Source organism: Macaca thibetana, chromosome 6, assembly GCF_024542745.1.
Source record: "Macaca thibetana thibetana isolate TM-01 chromosome 6, ASM2454274v1, whole genome shotgun sequence".
NCBI classification, from domain to species: Eukaryota; Metazoa; Chordata; class Mammalia; order Primates; family Cercopithecidae; genus Macaca; species Macaca thibetana.
Genome location: NC_065583.1, coordinates 45,840,322 through 45,860,272, shown reverse-complemented (window position 1 = coordinate 45,860,272; position 19,951 = coordinate 45,840,322). Strand labels below are relative to the sequence as shown.

At 48.0% G+C, this 19,951-nt stretch overlaps 2 protein-coding genes across 4 annotated transcripts in view; one reads left to right on the top strand and one right to left on the bottom strand.

The window, feature by feature from the left end:
- Positions 1–19,951, bottom strand: part of CXCL14 (C-X-C motif chemokine ligand 14) — a 728,461-nt gene that overhangs the window by 232,260 nt on the left and 476,250 nt on the right. The gene's annotated exons all lie outside the window — the stretch shown is intronic.
- On the top strand, positions 5,589–13,553 carry LOC126956011 (uncharacterized). 2 transcript variants are annotated; one of them, XM_050792871.1, is made up of 3 exons: positions 5,589–8,840; positions 11,066–11,482; positions 12,701–13,553. In XM_050792871.1, exons 2-3 carry the CDS (start codon positions 11,066–11,068, stop codon positions 12,851–12,853), a joined length of 570 nt encoding a protein of 189 aa, XP_050648828.1. In that variant the 5' UTR covers positions 5,589–8,840; the 3' UTR covers positions 12,854–13,553. The 2 variants fall into 2 exon arrangements, with proteins under 2 accessions (XP_050648828.1, XP_050648827.1); XM_050792870.1 differs by having other exon boundaries at positions 12,632–13,553.

Here is a 19,951-nt window from a genome sequence, read left to right as displayed (position 1 = left end):
GGAAGGAGGATGGGCAGGGCTGCTTCTCAGAGCAGGAAATCCTGTCATTTGTGACAGGGATGAGCCTACAAGACATTTCATAAAGTAAAATAAATCAGGCCCAGAAAGACAAATATCTCTTGATCTCACATATATGTGGAATCTAAAACAATCAAATTCATAAAAGCACAGAGTAGGATGGTGGTTACCAGAGGCTGGGGGTGGGGGATTGGGGAGATGTTGGTCGAAGGGCACAAAATTTCAGTTCGTCAGGAGGAATAAGTTCCAGAGATCTGTTGTACAATATGGTGACCATAGTTAATAACAACGTATTGTGTTCTTGAAAATCACTGAGATTTTAAGTGTTCTTACCACAAAAAATAAGTGAGGTAACACATATGTTAATTAGTTTAATGTTTTAAAATATACACGTAACTTCAAAAGATCATGTTTTACGTAATACAGCATATACCATTCTTGTCAATTAAAAATGAATAAGTAATTAAAAAAATAAGTGCAAGAAAAATGCAATAAAAGAAAGACACCGTCCTGTCCCAATTCTTCCTTTGTTAAATTTTGCCTGCTTAAATATGAGTATTTAGGCTAGGTGCAGTGGCTCATGCCTATAAACTCAGCACTTTGGGAGGCCGAGGTGGGCAGATCACCCGAGGTCTGGAGTTTGAGACCAGCCTGGCCAACATGGTGAAACTTTGTCTCTACTGAAAATACAAAAACTGGCTGGGTGTGGTGGCATGGGCCTGTAATCCCAGCTACTCAGGAAGCTGAGGCAGGAGAATCGCATGAATCTGGGAGGTGGAGGTTGCAGTGAGCCAAGCCCGCACCACTGCCCTCCAGCCTGGGCAGCAGAGTGAGACTCTGTCTCAAAAAAGTAAACAGAAAAATATGAATATTTAAGGGATGTTATTTACTGAATTGATTTTTATTTATTTTATTTTATTTTTTAAGCTTTTGTGGGTACATAGTAGGTGTATATATTTATGGGGTACATGAGATATTTTGATGCAGGCAGGCGATTTGTAACAATCACATCAGGGTAACTGGGGTATCCATCTCCTCCAGCATTTATCATTTCTTTGTGTTACAAACATTCCCATTTATACTCTTTTAGTTATTTTTAAATGTGCAATGAATTATTGTTGGCTGTAGTCACCCTGCTGTGCTTAAGGATTTTTTAAGCGAATTAATTTATTGACAAACTGTCGATAACGATAGTACCAGTCATAGGTGGGACTGTGAGAAATTAGGACGGGGCACACAAATTATTGAACTTCAACTCTGTTTTTGTCCTTTCAGCTATCATCCCTCCTGTTATATTTGCATCTTCTCTGCACACCTTCACCCCAATGTCTTCCTAGGACTCTCCAATGTGTCTGGCCCTGACCAGGTGGTCTTAAACCCCGGCCCTGGTGTGGCAAGAGGTACATGTAAGGGTATGCTTAAAGTATTTCCTCGGCACAGTTCCTGGTGCAGATTCCCAGCTCCATCATTCTACAGCCCTGGACAAGTCATCGTTTGTCTCAGCTGGATCATCCAGGCTGGTCCCTGGGCATGAAGGCCTAGTGAGGATTCAGTGAGGCCATGGGAGGCCACTGCCTTGTGAACTGGCAGGGCCTCCCTGTGATGGGCCCACAGAGTATGGTGGGTTCTGCTAGACCAGACGCTGGAGCTGTGGGCCTTTTGTTACCTCCCAGTTTGATTAAGTTCATCTGACACAGTGAACTATGTGCATTTCCTCCTGCGCCCTGTGCTGGCTGGGATAACTGAGGGCCTGCTATGGAAATCCTGGAACCCTGATTTTCGCAGCAGCTGTGAGGTGGATGTACTCTAAAGTAGCGGTCCCCAACCTTTATGGTACCAGGAACCAGTTTGGTAGAAGACAAGTTTTCCACAGAGAGGGGGAAGGCATGGTTATGGGATGAAACAGTTCCACTTCAGATCATCAGGCATTAGTTAGAGTCTCATAAGGAGCATGAAAACCTAGATTGCACGCACAGTTCACAACAGGGGTTGCACTCCTATGAGAATCTAATGCCCCCACCGACCTGACGAGGGGTGGAGCTCAGGTGGTAATGTTCTCTCGCTGGCTGCTCACCTCTTGCTGTGTGGCCTGGTTCCTAACAGGCCATGAACCAGTACCAGTCCATGGCCTGGGGGTTGGGGACCCTTGCTATAAAGGCACCAAAAGCTGCTTGCAGGTAAGGAAGAGCATCAACCCCACAGAAAGGCCTGAGGGGCTGCCTTTGAACTTTCTCTGTGTGTGGGAAAGGACAAAGGCTAGCATATATTGTGGAATGAAAAAAGCAAGTTGCAGTGCAAGTTTCCCTTAAGTAAAATGAGTTCTATTCATCCATGTCTACAGATGTACGTGGACACAGGGGCAGGCCTGGAGCCACATTCACCAAACCAGAAAGGATACGCATAATCAGTGCACCTTCCCAGAGTGCAGATATCCTCTGTCACCTGCATGTTCTCGCCATATCTGATTATGACCTGTAATACAGATATTTAAACAGACTGATCTTTTTATTTAAAAAAATCTACTCACTCTTGTCCCAAACAAAAGCATCTGAAAAATCATGGCTTAGATGTTGTATTAGTCCATTTTCACACTGCTGTAAAGATACTACCTGAGACTGGGCAATTTATAAACAAGAGGTTTAATTGACTCACAGTTCCACATGGCTGGGGAGGCCTCAGGAAACTTACAATCATGGAGTAAGGTGAAGGGAAGTAGGCACCTTCTTCACGTGGTGGCAGGAGAGAGAGAGAGCGAGCAGGAAAGCTGCTATTTTTAAAACCATCAGATCTCGTCAGAACTTCCTCACTATCACAAGAAAAGAATGGGGGAAACCACCCCCATCATCCAATTACCTCCCACCAGGTTCCTCCCTCAACATGTGGGGATTACAATTCGAGATTATATTTGGGTGGGGACACAGAACCAAACCATATCAGATGTAGTAACTGTATTTTTTCTAACACATATTACATTAATTTTCTACTAAAATAAAAACAGTTTGCCTGTGTGTCATCTAAAATCATTTTTCATATAGTGCTTTTGGACAACTGGCGAAGTGATTAAACACTTCACTTCGGAGTCTGACTACCAAAATTTGAATTCCAGCCCTTCCATTTGCTACTGTCTATTACTCAATAAATTCGTACCCTCTTTAAGCCTCATTTTCTTATCTTTACATAGGGATGATCATTGGTACCTATCTGATAAGATTATTAATAAGAAATAAAATAATCAATGAAGAATGACTAGTGTAGTTTCTGGCACAGAGGAACCACTCCAATAAATAAGACAGTTAAACGCTGGTTATTAGGGACTTCTGCCTGTAGTCACGGTGAGGTAACTGGTACTAGACTTGCCCTCCCACTATAAGCAACAAGAAAACTGAATAAAATAAGAAACCACTATTTAAAGATGATGGAAAACAGAAAACACAGGACAATGATCCAAGGAGAAAGAGAGCCAATGAGGGAAGCCCTAAAATTACCTCAGCTTTCAACCCGAAGACATTCTTTAGAATGTAACAGTGTATTTGTCAATTTCACTGTACACAATTGATCTCAATAAAACCGACTAAAAAAGAGAGACATAAAAATCCCAAAATATTTAGAGATAAATTTAACGTAAATTTATATGAACGTGCAAAAGACCTAGAATGTATTTTTGTTTATATTGTAAAAATATAAAAATGTATTTTAGAAAGAGCAAAGTTGCCAGACTATCCTAGCTATCAAGGAATGTAGTAAATTTATAGCAGTAGTGCTCAACAGGGCCAATCTCCCTCCCCTCAGGGAACATTTGGCAAAGTTGGGAGACATTCTTTATTGTCACTACTCTGGAGGGAGGAGAGCAGTATGATATTGGTATCTAGTGGGCAGAGGCCAGAGATGCTGTGCTAAACAACCAACAGTGCATGGGACAATGCCCTGAAACAAAAAATTATCTGGCTCAAAGTATCAATAGTGCCAAGGCTGAGAAACTGTGATCCACAATAAGGCAGTGAGTAGAGATCAATGGAACAGAACAGATAATCCGGGTATGAATCCACATATATATACTGATTTTTGACAAATATGCCAATGTGTATCAATGAGAGAAAGAAAAGTCTTTTCAGCCAGTGATGCACAATAGCTATCCAAATGGAAAATATAGATAACTCTTGCTCCCCAACTCAAATAGCATCAATGAACTCAAATGGAATTACAGGCCTAAATATAAAAGCTGAGGCTATAGAACTTGAAAAATAAGGTGAGAAGAAATGTTCACAATCTTATGGTAGGCAAAGATTTCTTAGGATACAAAAAACACAAATGAAAAAATTAATAAACAGATTCCATCACAATTTAAAATTTCTGTTTCCTAGAAAGACCGTGTTAATAAAATAAAAAGTCAAGGCACAACCTGGGAGAAAACATTCACAATACCTATTTCTGACAAAGAACTTGTATCCAGCATACACAAAAAGCTCTTACAATTCAACAGTAAGACAAACAATCTTATAAGAAGTGGGCAAAATGAAGATCATAGCGTGATAGGATAAGTTCACTATAGCCCATTCTTCCCACTTACTATACCAAAAAGTCTACACAAAATGCAAAACTAGCTACCCGAGAACTCTAAAAAGTAAACAAGAACATTGTGGAGGAGAGGCAAAATTACTTGGACTTGAGACAGTGATTCATGCAGGGGAGAGTTTCCCAGGTTTGTTCTCTCTCTCTCTCTCTCTCTCTCTCTCTCTCTCTCTCTCTCTCTCTCTCTCTCTCTCTTTCTCTGTTTCTGTTTCTCTCTCTCTCTGTTTCTATTTCTTTCTCTCTCAGCTTTGCCCAGAAAGCACACTCTAATTACACTACAGCAATGCAGCGGTGGCAAAAGGATGGCTACTCTAGAAGAAATGCAGTATTTCTGGTCAAATGAACCAGGATAGAGACCACAGAAGGAAACAAAGCATGAGGACATCCAGGAAGGAAGGTAGCCAGAAAAGCAGTCCTCTAATTCTGTGAATAAATGCCTACAAGTCTCAGCCTAACTCCTGAATTATGCATGAGTGGGATAGACCTAAACCAGAATAGAAAAGCTTTCAGAAAGAACCAAACTAAGATTTAAACCATGCGCACACATCTTTTTATCCTAATTGCTAAATAATGCATGCAAAAAACAGACCCAAATGAATACGGCAAAGGCTTAGAGAACTGAGATTTGCACCACTGTATACTAAAGGCAAGACAGAACTTGCAGCTCAAACCTAACTAAATTGATTTCCGGATAAAGCTAAAACATCAGCTCTCTACAGAGGATTATGTACCTGACCCAAAGTCTACATAAAATGATATTCAAAATGTCTAGGACAATCTAAAATTACCCAACATACAAATAACCAGAAAAATGTGAACAATTCTCAAGGAAAAGAAATTAATGTCAATCCCAAGGTGGGCCATGTGTTGGAATTATCATCAAAGACTTCAAAATGCTATTATGAGTATGTTCTGTGAGGTTAAGAGAAACACATTTGGCACAAATAAAAAGAAGTTCTCAATAGAGAAATAGCAACTGTAAAAAAATAACCAGATGAAAATGTTAGAACTGAAAAATACAAAATCTGAAAAAAAAATTTCACTGGATGATTTCAATAGCAGAATGGTGATGTCAATTGGAAAGAGTCTGTGAGCTTAAAGATAGATACATGTGATTTACACAAATCTGAAGAACACAGAGAAAAGGTTAAGACATAAATGAGCAGAGTCTCAGGGATCCATGGAAAAACGTAAAAAAATTTAACATACATGACATTAGAGTCCCAGAAGGGGAGGAGAAATAGGCTGGAAAAAACATACTTGACAAAATAAAGACCTAAATCTTCCTAAATGTGGTGAAAAATGTAAATCAATGTACTTAAGAGGCTCTGTAAACCCCAGAAAGGATAAGGTCAATGAAAACCATGCCTAGACACATTATAAAGGGCTAAAAACCTTATCTATTACCACTTACAAAGGATAAACAAAAACATCTTCAAAACAGCTAGAGAAGAATGGCACACTACATACAGTAGAATAACAACAGGGATATATCCATGCAGTGGAATAGTGCTCAACAAAACAGGAACAAACTATTGATTCATGCAACAGCATAGATTAATCTCAATAGCATTATGCTAAGAGAAATCATACAAAAGCTACACTTTAGATTCCATTTGTATAAAATTCTAGAAAATGTAAAATAAGAGAGCAGATCAATGGTTGTCTGTGGATGGGAATGGAGGGAAGATGGATTATAAAAGCAAATGAGAAAAATTTGGGGGTTGATATAAATATTTGTTATCCTGACCATGGTGATAGTTTCTGAGGTGTGTACATATGTAAAAATTGATCAAATTGTACACTTTAAATCTATGTAGCTTATTGTACTTTAATTATAACAATAAAGTTATTAAAATGAGAAAAGATGTAAACCCTTAAATGAAAATATACAAATGGCAGTATGCACATAAAAGAAATGCTCAACATCATTAGTCATCAAGAAAATGCAAATTAAAACCAGAATGGTATCTATACACCCACGAGAATGGCAAAAGTTAAAAAGTGGTGGTAAGAATGTGAAGAAACTGGGACATTTCCCAACATTACTGTTGGGAATGTAAAATGAATGTATCATTTGATATTCCATAAAATGGAAACAGTTTGGCAGTTTCTTATTTAGTTAAACATACACTTAAGATGTGATCGAACTACTCAAATCCTAGCTATTTACCTAAGAAGAATGAAAACTATACCCACTCAAAGACTTGTATGTAACTATTTCTAGCAGCACTATTCACAATGGAAACAACTAGACTGTATACACAGAAGGCTAGATAAGCAAATTGTGTTACACCACGTAACAGTATTACTACTACTCCTCAATAAAAGGGAGCAAACTATACCACAAAAAAGATGAATCTTAAAAACATAGTGCTGAATATTAGAAGCTCACTAGGCACAAAAGAACATGTACTGTGTGATTCCATATATTCTAGAATAGGGAAAATAAATCTATAGTATCAAAAAGCACATCAGTGGTTGCTTGGAGTTGGGAAGCAAGAGAGTGGATTACCTGAAAAGAGGCATTTCTATATATTAATTCCAAGGTTGTTATTTGATGTATAAATTCATGAACAGTATACTTTGTGGTGTATGTAAATTAGACCTCAATGAAGTTGAGTTTTTAAAAGGTGATAACATAACATGAATTAAATTTATATAAAACTAAAGAGATCAAAATAATATGATGTTGGTACAAAGAGAGACAAAGCGATGGATACAAAAATAAATTATAAAAGTGAACTTAAGTTTGCAATAGTTAAGAATTTAGAATGTGTCTATTTTGGTATTTCAAATCAGGTTAGGGAAAAATAATTTATTCTTAAATGATGTTGAGTCAAGTGACTCAACAAAATAAAACAAAATTAGAGGCTTATCTATTACCACTTACAAAAACTAAATTTGATATGGATTAAAGAGTTAAGTCTATACAAAAGAAAATGACCCAGCAGCAGATGGGCACCAGGGTCTGAGGGCACAGAGTAGAGAGATGCAGGAGCTTTGCCTGAGCCTGGAGAACCTGGCTGGGTCACTCCTGGCTTGGACTCCAGCCCTGGGGAAGTGTGAAGTCCTGGAGATGTCTCAGCCTTGTGACCATCAGTGGCATTCCAAGGCTCTCTTGCTTCAAGCCCTAAGGCTAGAAACTAATGGAGCCCCTTTTTCAGGCTGGTTCACCTTCCTGTCCCGGCACTGAGGCTCAACTCTCCAGTCTGCAAAATGGCATGACAGTGGCGGACTTCCTGACTTGAAGATTTGTGGAGAGGACCACATGACACACCACATGAGAACTGCCCTGGGTAGTAGTTGATACTTAGGAGCACCAGGCCTGGGAGAGGAGCTGGGGACATTGGCTCTGTGGGAAAAAGCAGATGTCCCACATCATCAGTCCTCCCATGACTGCTCCACTTGTCTTGTGTCCTGCCAGCAAGTGACTGGGGAAGAGCCACAGAGGAGAGGCAGCTGAAAGTGAGTGACAAGGGCAGAGACTGGTGTCTTGGCCCCACCCTGAGTGAACTGAGGCACCCCAGAGAGGAGCATGCAGCTCACTCCAGTTCCCTGGACTTGGTGGAACAGATCCTTGGGGCCCTTCCTGACCATCTACTGGAGGTGCTGAGTCACTCTCACAGTCTCTGGGCAGAAGTCCCAGGTGAGCTCACTGGCCCCCAGTGATGAAGAACTGATCAGAGTCCAGAAGATGTTTGCATTCTCTTTGTTTCCCCTGAGTCTCCTGGGAAGATGTGGATTAAGCTGAATTAAGAGACAGGTGATGATCACAGGTGTTGGGTGCTTGGGTAGAGTCTCCATGGTAACAGAGCCATCTGGCTTTCTTGCCTGGCACCAGGCCTTATGACTTCATGATGGAATCTTTTCTCAGCAGGCAGAGGGGGATTTGCCAGGGTAAAGAGGAGGCTGGGAGGGAGAGGCCTGCCGAGGGAGGCTTTGTCTTTTCAGCCAGAGTTTTACGATTAGGCTTCATCGTGTCACGATGCGGTGCTACTGCTGATCCCAAAACAGGACGCCGGAAGTGGTGCTCACTGGAGACTGTGAGTGGCATTGTACACCTGCCATCTTGCTGAGGCCTCCCAGGGGAGCTCAGAGGATACCTGGCCTCCTTCAATCCAGGACTCACTGTTGAAGCAGAGCTGGGGCCCTGGCAGGAAAGAATGAGCTGTGGGAGGGCCGCTGGCCCACCACAGGGAGAGTGTGTGCTGTCCAGCGCCCACTGGATGACAGGAAGTGTAGGGCCTTAGGTGAGCCCCCAACAGAATGAATCTTGGTCATGGCAATGGGCCTTCTCCCCAAGCTGCTCACAGGGTGGTGCTGGGAGAGCCCTCAAGTCTGTGTCATATCCCTTTATCCCCACAAATGAGCCATCCAGCAAACCTACATGTGTTAGTGTCCTAGGGCTGCCAGAAGAAATTAACACAAACTTCGTAGCTTAAAACAACACACATTTATTCTCTCACAGTTCTGAAGGCCAAAATTTCAAAATCAAGGTGTTGGCAGGGTTGTTTTCTTCTTGGGGTCTCAGCAGGGAATCTGTGCCTTCATGCCTCCCTCCTAGCTTCCTGTGATGATGCAATTCTTGATGTGCCTTGGTTTGTGGCAGCATCATTCCAATCGCTTCCTCCATCATCATATGACACTCCCCCTGTGTGTCTGTGTCCAAATTTCCCTCATCTTATAGGGACAAGTCATTGGATTCAGGGCCCACCCTGACCCAGTGTGACCTCATATTAACTTGATTGCATCTGCCAAGATCCCATTTCCAAATAAGGTCACATCCACAAGTGCCAGGGCTTAAGACTTGAACATGTCTTATGGGGGCACACAACAACATATAATTCACAGTGAACTGAGCACAGGCTTCAGAGTGGGTCGAACCTGGGTGCTGCCATTTAGCCTGTCCCATCTCCTTGGCACAGTGAAGTTGGAAAGGCAAGTCTATCCCGGTGGGCTTCCTAAGGATTACCTGAGAGAGAGGACCACAGAGCTCTACGGAGTGTTTGGGAGTTGTAGAAACTCAGCAAAGATGGCCCTGAGCTGGGTCTCTGGGACTTGGAGGAGGGGGCCTGGTTCCTGCTCACCAGAATCTGGCAGTCTGTGGGACAGTAGGCACTTACCAAGGGGTCTGGCTTAGGACAGGGACCTCAGTGGTCAGGCTGCCTGCAGGGAGTTGGGGGAGAGCATGGACCACAGGAGCATGTGTCAGGGGCAGGGACTCAAGGCCTAAGGGCTAGGGTGGGAGTCAGGAAGGCTGGGGGCTAAGCCACCTAGGTTCTTCCATGGGACTGGAGTCCACAAGTGGAACAGCCTGGGGGCTTTCTTAGGATCAAAGGGGCCCCCTGCCATGTTCCTGATGGGCTCTGGGTCTAGCAGAGTCAACGTGGGAATGAGCTGGCTTTTCACTACCCGGTACTCTGGGCCACGTGTCCCCTCTGGGCCTGGGAATTAATTCCTCATTCTGCTTCTCCACCCTCTCCCCAAGACGTGACTTCTCCCTCCTATCACCATGGAGTCTGATAAAGACTTCGTTCCTGGCCAAGGTGTTCTCTTTTTGTCTACCTCTTTCCTTCCCTCCCACCCTTCTTTCCTTTCTTCCAATACTTGGTGTCTACCATATGCCAGGGTTTTTCTAGACCTTTGAGACACAGAAATGATCTAGACAGATGGGCCTTGCCTCAGTGGAATTTGTAACTAACAGGATGAGAGACATTAATCAAGAAACCACACAGTCAAATATTTCACAGCAGATGAACGGGTGCTCTGAATGAGGGGTATGAGGGTGGCGGCAGTCATGAAGAAGGTGATGTCACTAAGCCAGGGACATAAGGGAAGTGACCTTAGTCAAGTGCTGAGGAAGTCACCACCTAGGAGAAAGGAGAGGGAAGAGACTCTGGGCAGGAACATTAGCCCATGCAGAGCCCCTGGGGCGGGAGGATGCTTGGCAAGTGAGATGGACCAAGAGAAGGCCTGTGGAGCTGGAGTGGACAGAGTGAAGGGAATATGAGTTGGACTGAGAGCCAGCAGACTAATTGAAAAAGTGTCAATTGAATGCCTATTATGAACGAGAGGCACCAGACAGATAAGACAGATAAGACCACCCCACACATGAAGCAGGTGGACCACACACCCCAACAAGAGCATTCCAGTGATGAAATGATCTGGAGTCACCCTGCAGGGAGGTTGGGACTGGGAAGGCTCTTCTGAGCTGAGAGTCCAGAAGCAGATCTTGGCACAGATTCTAAGGGAAGGCCAAGTTTGGTGTGACTTAGGAATGGCAAGAAGGCCTGTGTGCTTGAACAATCTAACCATGGTTGAGGCCCATTGCTGGTTTTTCACAGAGGACAGCCACGGTCAGGTTTGGGCTTTGTAAGACCCGTCTAGCCTCCAATGTAGGCAGGGACTGGGGACAGAGCTGGTGTGGTTAGGAATTCAGGGTGCAGTAACAGATGGAATGTCCTTCTCTTCTCAGATGTCTCAGAAGAACTGTGAGGATGAATCTGGGGCCCCAACCTCTCCTAGCCTCCTGGAGGAGGATGACCCAGGGCCCCTGTCCTCCCAACAGCAGGCCACCAGTTCAAGGGACAAGAAGCCCCTAAGCTCCCTCCACCTTTCACATAGGGCCCAGGTGGCCTTGGAGTACCTGCCTTTCTTCTGCACCTATGGGTACCTCCTGGCAGAGGAGGGGTTGGACCTGCAGCCCGAGACACCGCTCCAGGAGGACTCAGAACTGCTCAGTGGGTTCTTCCCTTACTACCGCTCTGAGGAGGAGAGTTTGCCCAGCATAGCCCTTCCTGGCTGGTCACACAGGGGCTCCCAAGATGCGCCCACTGAGAGGGAGGCACAGGCTGGCTGCTTCTGCAGGACAACAGTCAGGGACGAATGCTCTGTGAGTTGAGGAGGCCATAGAGGGTGGGGGGAGCAGCACTAGGCCCCCACATCCTTCAAACCTGGGGCCCAGACTCTAACATGCCCATGGACAGGCCCCTCTCAGGGCTGCTGGGGCTCTTGGAGAAAGGTGTCACTGGTTGGGAGTACAGAGACTGCAGAAAGACTGTCCTGTTCAAGCCCAGCTTGACCACCTGCTAGGAGAGCGGCCTTATAAGAGAGTGGTTTCCTTATAAAAGAGAGAACAACTGGCCGGGCGCGGTGACTCACGCCTGTAATCCTAGCACTTTGGGAGGCCGAGGCGGGTGGATTACGAGGTCAGGAGATCGAGACCATCCTGGCTAATGCAGTGAAACCCCGTCTCTACTAAAGAATACAAAAAATTAGCTGAGCGTAGCAGCGAGCACCTATAGTCCCAGCTACTTGGGAGGCTAAGGCAGGAGAATGGCATGAACCCAGGAGGCTGAGGTTGCAGTGAGCCGAGATTGCGCCACTGCACTCCAGCCTGGGTGACAGAGTGAGACTCCATCTCAAAAAAACAAAAAAACAAAACAAAACAAAACAACAGCAGCAACAATAGAGCCATTGTGAGAATTATATACGACCACGTACCTAAAGTGCTAAGCATGATGGTGAGCTCACAGAAATATTAATTTGGTCCTTAGGACTTGCTAGGCTCTCAGACAAATGTTTCACTAGCATCATCTCATTTAATCCCAATAGTAATCCTATAAGATAAGCGGTACTATTATTCCCATTTTATGAATGAGAAAACAAGTCTCAGAGAAGTTAAGTAACTTGACCAAGGGCACACAGCTAGCAAGTAGCAAACCTGGGATTTGACCCGAAGCCTGTGATCTATAACATTCCTAATCACCACCATGCAGCTGGGCACTGTGGCCCGTGACTGCAAAGACAGAGGAGGCAAAGCGGGTGGGTTTTAATCCCAGACACACCCTTCCCAGCAGGGTGCCCTTGGATGGGTGAGTGATATCGCTGAGTGCTTCCTGGGTTGCAGAGCAGACATGGACTTGCCCTCTTCTAGGACTGCCACTGCTGTGTTGCAGGCACAGGCTGGTCCTGGGTATCTGGGCCTGAACCTGGGAGGTGGGCTTGCATCAGGCTGACCCTCTTATTCCTTCATACCCAGGCTGCCTCGGCACACTCAGACCTCATCTCTGGGTCCTCACACCCACTGGCCCGCTGCCCCATCCTGCAGGTCTCGGCAGCGTTCGCCCATGACAGTGATCAGGATGCTCCTCTCTCCAGGAACCATGGTCTTTATGCCTCAGGATTCGTGCATTACTACAGAACCCCTGAAGAGGGGCTGCACACTAGCCCAGGGCCTCCTGCCTCTCCCTCTGGGAGCTAGGGACCCTCAGGGGCTGCCCAGGGCTGGTGCGGTCATACCGCGGGGATGCCGGAGCTGGCTGCAGCGGAAGCCACTGGAGAGCAGGCCCCCAGCACCCACTGAACATCAAGGGACGAAGGTGATTGGGGGTAGGCTCCCAGAAGTCAGTTTACCCTGGGACCAGAGCTGGCCTGGGACCTTGGCCCTCAGGCCTGTATTCTCTCTGTCTCAGTGCCCATGACCGTGGATGAGGGGCATCCTACCCCCTTGCCCAGCAGAGCCAGCAGGAAGAACCCAACCCTCGGCAGATTCTCCCAGCCCCTCTCAGCCCACCAGGCTGCTCCCTGCCAGCATGAGCTGTCCCATTCTACAGGCCTGGGGTTTGCCTTTCTCCTCAAGGGGCAGAGGGGAGAAACTCAGCCTGTGCCCCACGTTCAGCCACTCCACCCCCAGGGAGAGACCCATCCCGCCCCAGGCTGCCACCTTCCTGTTCTCCTAGCTGGAAAAACTGCCGTGTGAGAATTGAACAGCCACACCAAAAGTGGCTTTGCAGAGAAGTGGCCATCTGGTCTGGGACTTTGACCTCAGACCATTCCTTTTGTAGCCCGTCCCAAGCTCAGACAGAGGGAGCAGGAGCCATCTGAACAACTGAAGGGTGCAGACAGCCAGAAGCTGGTTTTGTAAATAAATCGTGCACCTTGAAGCTGGTGAATTAATTGGATGCTTTGGAGTAATACTTTCAGCTTCAATTTATTAAGCATTTACTTTGTAGTAGGCACTTTACAGAGATCATCTTCATAATCGTTGGGTGTAGACACTGGTGTCATCTCCATTCTACAACTGTGCCCGAGCTCACACAGCTAGCAGACAGCCAGGAAGAGTGGAGCTGGGATTTACACCAGCTCCGTCTGACCTCGGGTCAAGTACTTAAGCACCTCCTCGCTACATTCTTCCTCAGTGGGTCTATGCGTAGCAAGAAATGAGCCAGGTGCTCCCCTACACCCAGGCCTCTGCTAGACCCATGTTGCTGTCTCTTTTTCCTCATTGCCTCTGTACCTTTCCTTTCCCTGCCCCTGCCCTTGGGTAGAGCAGGTGAGGAAGGTGACTCTGCATGTGTCTGCCAGGCCCTACCTCCTTGGACTGTGTGGACCTGTTTTCTGGTGCTCCAGCCCAACCTCCAACCCCAGGCTCACCTGGCACATGGCTGAAGCACACTGGGATTTTGAGAGTATGTGCTCATCCCACCTACTCCGGGGCCAGACACTTAGATGCTGGTTCCTGCTTGAAACTCCTTTAGCACCAGCCACACTGGTGTGACCCACGTTCACAGCCTCTCTGTCCCGTGGCGCTGGTTTTGTGTCTCCTCCCTGGGTGTGGGTTCTTTGTTTGCTTTGACGCTCACACACCTCTGACCACTGGATCCCCACTCCTCCATCCAATGGCTGCTTGTCTGGAATGCCCTCACCTGCTCACCGTGCTTCCTGAGGATGAGGACCTTGAGAAGGAGAGAGAAATCAATTGGTCACACTAGAGTTACATCAAAGAAATTCTTTTTAGAAAATCTGTTTTTTTACTATTTCCAAGGCACTCCTATGACTTCCCGTTGGGTTTAGGGATTTGGGGTTTGGAGTATGATGGGAGTATGAAGAAATAAAGTTGCCCTTGCCAGGAAGACTTGTTGGCTTTATTCTTGGGGTGAGGCAATTGGACTGTTCCCTTTATTTTCCAAGGGCTGGAAAACTTTTCCCGACTCCCCTTGCATTCTCCCACCTGGTGCTGCTCAGGAGGTTCCCTCTGCCTCTGCGCCCTTCTCCACTGCTCACAACTTAGCTTGTCTTTTTAGTTTAGGGCCTCATCGAGGAGTTGGCATCTGTGGGCCCTCACTGCCCCCAAAGGAACCGACAGGTTGGGAGGTATCTATGTGTATGGTACAAACTGGGGCCACTCTCTCCTTGTGCAGCCCAAGCGGGGTCTGAGCCATGTTCCCTCCTCCCTTCCCGTGTGGCGTGCCATCCAGACCCAAGTAGGGCTGAGAGCCCTGCAACAGCCTGTCAGCAACCCCTTGGTGAGCTGGAGGTACCTTCCCTGCACATCGGGCTTAAGAGACCCTCCAGAGGTTTTCCATGCTGCAGAGCTCTCTTAAGGGAGTAGTTTGCAGGAAAGATTTGGTGCAAAAGAGATCCCAGATAAGGGGCTGGCTCAGCTGGAAGGGCAGTTTGCTTCTGGCCCACCTGCTGGCCTTGGCTTGGAGCTGTCCATGTGCTAACACAGACGTGAACACTCAGGACACACAGGCCATAACGATGGTGAGGTTTGACTTGCTGAGTGTGTCACCGCGTGCCAGTCATGGTGCTGAGCACTTGACATGCATTGACTCACTGAGTGTGAGTGAAGTGCAGCCTGAGTCAGGTACAGTTATCACTCCCATCTTACAGAGGAGGATGTCTGGGCACAGTGGATTAAATGACCCAGTGAGCTCCTGCTGGGGGAGGCTGAACTGCCTGCTCTCAAGTGCTGAGGGGGATCACAGCCCTTCTGAGGAGCTGGACAGGCACAGGCTTCAACTTCCCAAGGGCAAGCCCACCAGGTCCCTGCAGAGAAAAATGCTGGTTGCAAGGAGCCTGAGCCAGCCTCAGCATGGGCTATGGAGGTTTGTCCAGGTGAGATACAGCTGGCCCCAGAGATGGGCCTTTCATCCATTCGCCGAGTAGCAGCAGGACTAAGGACTGCCTCTAGCCTGTAGATGCCACTGCCCACAGAATCATGCATGGCCCAGCCCCTTTCCTTGACATTCAGGGTCCTCAGGAGCCAGACTCCAAGCCTTCCAACTGCCCCTCCCACAGCCATGGGGGCTTTGGGTGAGCAAAACTCTTCCTGACTCCCCTTGCATTCTCTCATCTAGCGCTGCTCAGGCAGTTCCCTCTGCCTCTGCGCCCTTCTCCACTGCTCACAACTTAGCTTTTCTTTTTAGTTCCAGCTCAAATGCTGCTCCTTCCCAAGACTTCTGGGTCTGCCCTCCACATTTCCTGTGGTCCTGCCTGGCCTGTATTTGAGGTCAGACCTGATGTGAGGTTTATGGGTCTCCCCCAGCCCAGCAGCTGATGTCTGATGAGTGCATGACAGAGGAGACCACCATGTGGCAGAAGATGGAGTAGGCTGTCCGCAAACACTGACTCTTCTGTCACCGTCAGCAGCCAAACTCCTCCGAGTTCCAGGAAGTTTAGCACATAGCAGGTGCTTAGCCAGGCTTTCAGATGGGACCTTGAGAGCAGCAGGCAGCAGTGGCTCCTCCTACATTCCCACAGAAACCCCTTGATTCCAAACCTCTCCAACCTGGGCTATCTGGTCCCCTGACCTGCCTAGCCTTCAGTCAGGCAGACAGCAGCATTTCCTATTCTCAGACGTCCACAGAGCCAGCCTCAACCTGCAGGTTGACTCTGATGGAAAGGAGCACATATGATTTTCAAGCTGGTATCAGATATCACCATGGCCCAGAATTTCAGACTTCTGTGGACCCACAGGACCCTGTCAGGGAAGAAAGGATGGAGGGCAGCCCAGGGCACTGGGATGGTATTGGGGGAAGGGATGTTTTCCCCCTGATTCAACTGTTGCAGGAGTCCTATGAATACGACACAGTTGGACAGTGTTAGTACTATCACACTGATAGTGGAGAACCTGAGGCAGAGAAGTTAGGGCATTTATGCAGAGGGGTGGGGGTGGGGGCAAGGGTCCTTGGGAAAGTCACTTCTACTTCCCGAGTCTTGGCCAGGAGGCAGCACTTTTTTTTAATAGCATGGACCCTGGAGTCAAACAGCAGGTGTGACTTCATCGTCCTCCACTGACTGCTGTGTGGCTTTAGAGAAACTGCTTGACCTCCCTGGGCCTCATTCTTCTCACCTACCCAAGGAGGACTTGCCTCAGATAATTTAATAAGATGGTGTAAACAGAGCATGCAGCACTGGGCAGCTCGGAGCCCCAAAGTGGAAGAAAGCCTGGGACATTCAAGGCTTTGATAGATCTACACAGATAAAGAGACTGGGGTGTCGCCTCCCATCCAAGCACACAGCACCCAAACACCTCAGACGGGTTCTCATCAAGCCTCTCAGAGGTTTGCTCTGGCACCTCAGACTCCCCTCTGAGCCTCCTGGGACAGCATCTCCTCCACGGCCCACACAAATACTGAGTGTGGCTCTCTGCCAGCCAGTGCCAGGGAAACCGGGCCAGGAAGCTATCCAGAACGGGCAGCCACGCTTGTCTTCTCTGCCCGAGAGCCTCAAGTGCTGTGCATCAGCGCCCCCTCCTGGCGCACCTTGATGAGACCTCCGAAGCTGATATCCCTGTGGCCAAGAATTTCAGACTTCTGCGGACACCACCTAGGAGGGGATCATCCTTACCTTCCAAAAAATAGAGGAAGAATTAAGGCCTGGACTTTCCCAAGATGCCCAGAGAGGCAGCAGCAGCACTGGGACCAGAGCCCAGGCAGCCCAGCCTTCCCGCCTGCTGCTTCACCCCCTCACTTCACAGCCACTGGCCTCTGTTGCTTGACTGCCAGCCTCAAGTTGAATAGGTGACGGGCCATATTTAGTCTGCACATGCTCTGCACATACCTTCTCAAAGTGCCATCAACAAAGGAAGAAATCCTGCTTCCAATGAGAAGCTCGAAAATCGTGTGCTCCTTTTCCTTCCCATCAGAGTCAGGGAGGGGGCTCAGAGCTCCCGTTGTCTGAGGCCAGTGCAGGAATGATGCAGCGGGGGCAAACGCTCAAAGAAGAAAGACAGCACAAACCTGCGTTCCCGTTTCATTAATCCTTTGAACTCAGTCCTGAGTAATTGTTGTCTGCCTGCTCTGTGGCAGAGCCCGAGAATGTCATGGTGGCAGATAGGTCAGACAGGTCTTATCTATCTTCCTGCAGCAACCAAGCATCGCACAAGGACTGAGCGGCATGGTGAGAGTTGGAAAAAGAAGCAGAGGTGCCTTGAGAGAGGGCAACGAGGTCTTGACCTCCCGTGAGGGGACTGGGGAGGCCTCCTCATGCAGAAGACGCTTCGGCATAGATCTGAAGGAGGTAGGAGTTGGCTATGAGAAGGGCAGGGAGAGGGAGCTGCAGGCAGAGGGAGTGGTCAGTGCAAAAGCTCTGTGGGGAAATGTGGCTGGTACCTTTGAGGGCCTGAAAGAAGCCGGGCTTCTGTGATGCTCCAGGAAAGGCCAGGGGGAATCCTCATAGCCGGGAGTGATGTGGCCATCTCTTCAGCTCTGTCTTGTACCCAGACACCCTCCTTGTCTGCCAGCCACCGGCAGGACCTTCAGACTTTTCCCCATATCTCCCCATTTAAGGCCCAGCTGACTGAGCAGTGACTACCCACCAGGACTGTGCCAGGCTCTGCAGGTCCAGTGCAGAATGAGGCAGTACCCTCTTCTCAGTGGACTCACAGTCTGGATGGGAAGACAGATTATCAACCGTTGAGTCTGACAGCAGTGATACAGATATGCTCAGAATATTCAGAAACACAGATGAGAGCTAGCAGATCCCGTGTGGCATAGGGTGATGAGGAAGGCCTTCAAGCAAGGCCTGTCAGGAGAAGGCGACAGCTGAGCTGAGTCTTAAGAAGCGGGCAGGGGTCAGCCAGGGGAGAAGGAGGGAGAAAGTGTTCCTCGCAAGGGAATAGCACATGCACAGTCACACACATGCACAGAATGTGGGACATTGAGGTGAGAACTGGAAAGGTAGCCAGACCCAGTCTCACAGAGCTACACACAACACACTGGGAAACTGGAATTTATGCTCAAGATCACAGAAAGTCATCAAAGGTCACTAAACTGAGCAGATTCAAGATTTCAGAAGCTCACTGGGACAGCAGCTGGAGGGTGGATATAGGACTGGGGCAGAGGAACCCAGGAACCCGTGTCCACTGTGATCCAGGCAGGGCAGTGGCACAGGCCTGGGCTGAGCCACATTCGGAGACACCAGTGAGGTCTGGGTGTCATTGAGGGGATAGACACTCAGGACTTTGTGGCTGGTGGGATAAGACCTTGGGAGAGAGGAATGGAGGATGGCATCCAAGGTTCTGTTTTGGGTGGCCACTGGGTGGAGGTGTGTTTCTCTAAGTTGAAGAGGCACTGGAGGAGGAAGAGAGAGTTCATCGAGGGATGCGCTAAGGTGACCTGAGCCACCCAGGTGGAGGTGTTGAGTGGAGGGACGTCTGGAGTCAGAAGCGAGGTGTGGGGGTTATACGCTAAGAGATGGGAGGTGCAGGTGGGTGAGGGTCCAGATGGGGCCCTGAGGAATCCACACCTAAGCATAAGAAGGGGCCAAGGCAGCAGGGAAGAAGATGAGAACAGCTGGAGAAGTGGGAGGAAAGCTGGGTGAGGGCAGGAATCCGGAAGCAGAGGGGAGCAGGCGGCATGGGCAGGGCCTTCACTGCAGCAGGTCAGGCATGCACAGCTGGCCCAGGCCTTTGCTGCCCAAGTGTGGCAGGTGGACACGGGGAGGGGATTGTTGGCTTGCCTGAGAGAGTGACTGGGGAGGTGGGAGCTGTGGAGCTCTGTAGACCAAAGGTGCAGCCAGGAGACTCCAGGTTTGGAGAGCCTTGCCTGATTGCTTCCTGGAGAACAATGGACTCTCTCTCCAGTGCTCTTACAGCCACCTCTGTGTAGCATCTCAGACGGACTGTCTCCTCTCAAACAGAGACTTTCCCAAAAGCAAGGCACCAGCACAGACTGGTGCTCAGGAAATTTCTGTGGCCTGAAAGGGTCAATAAGAAATGATGAGTGGGCCACTAGTTAACAAATGCTATCAGCATAGCCCATTTGCATGTCCCACTACAGAGGAAAGTGCTCTGAGAGGTCATCATTGGGGAAGGAACTGAGGGAGAGAGGAAATGGGGTTGCTTTCTGGCCCTAGTCACACAGGGAGTGGATTTCTCTGTGAAGTTTCTTTCTCTGTGTAATGGCCAGTAGCTGCCCTGCCCTCTCCCGAGTGTAGAATGCAAATGTGAACGGCAGCACACTGCAAGTGGTGCTCTGAAGTGCAAAGGCCAGGAAGAAGGGAGGGCCTAGATCCTGGCCACAGAGCCAGCATTCGGCCTGGGCTCATAGCCCTGTAGTCTGGGATTCTCCAG

Excerpts from the sequence above, each read along its gene's own strand:
- LOC126956011 (XM_050792870.1), top strand. The coding sequence starts at position 11,066 with ATGTCTCAGAAGAACTGTGAGGATGAATCTGGGGCCCCAACCTCTCCT. Across the intron at positions 11,483-12,631 it reads CAGTCAGGGACGAATGCTCT|GCTGCCTCGGCACACTCAGA; the intron begins GTGAGTTGAGGA and ends CTTCATACCCAG.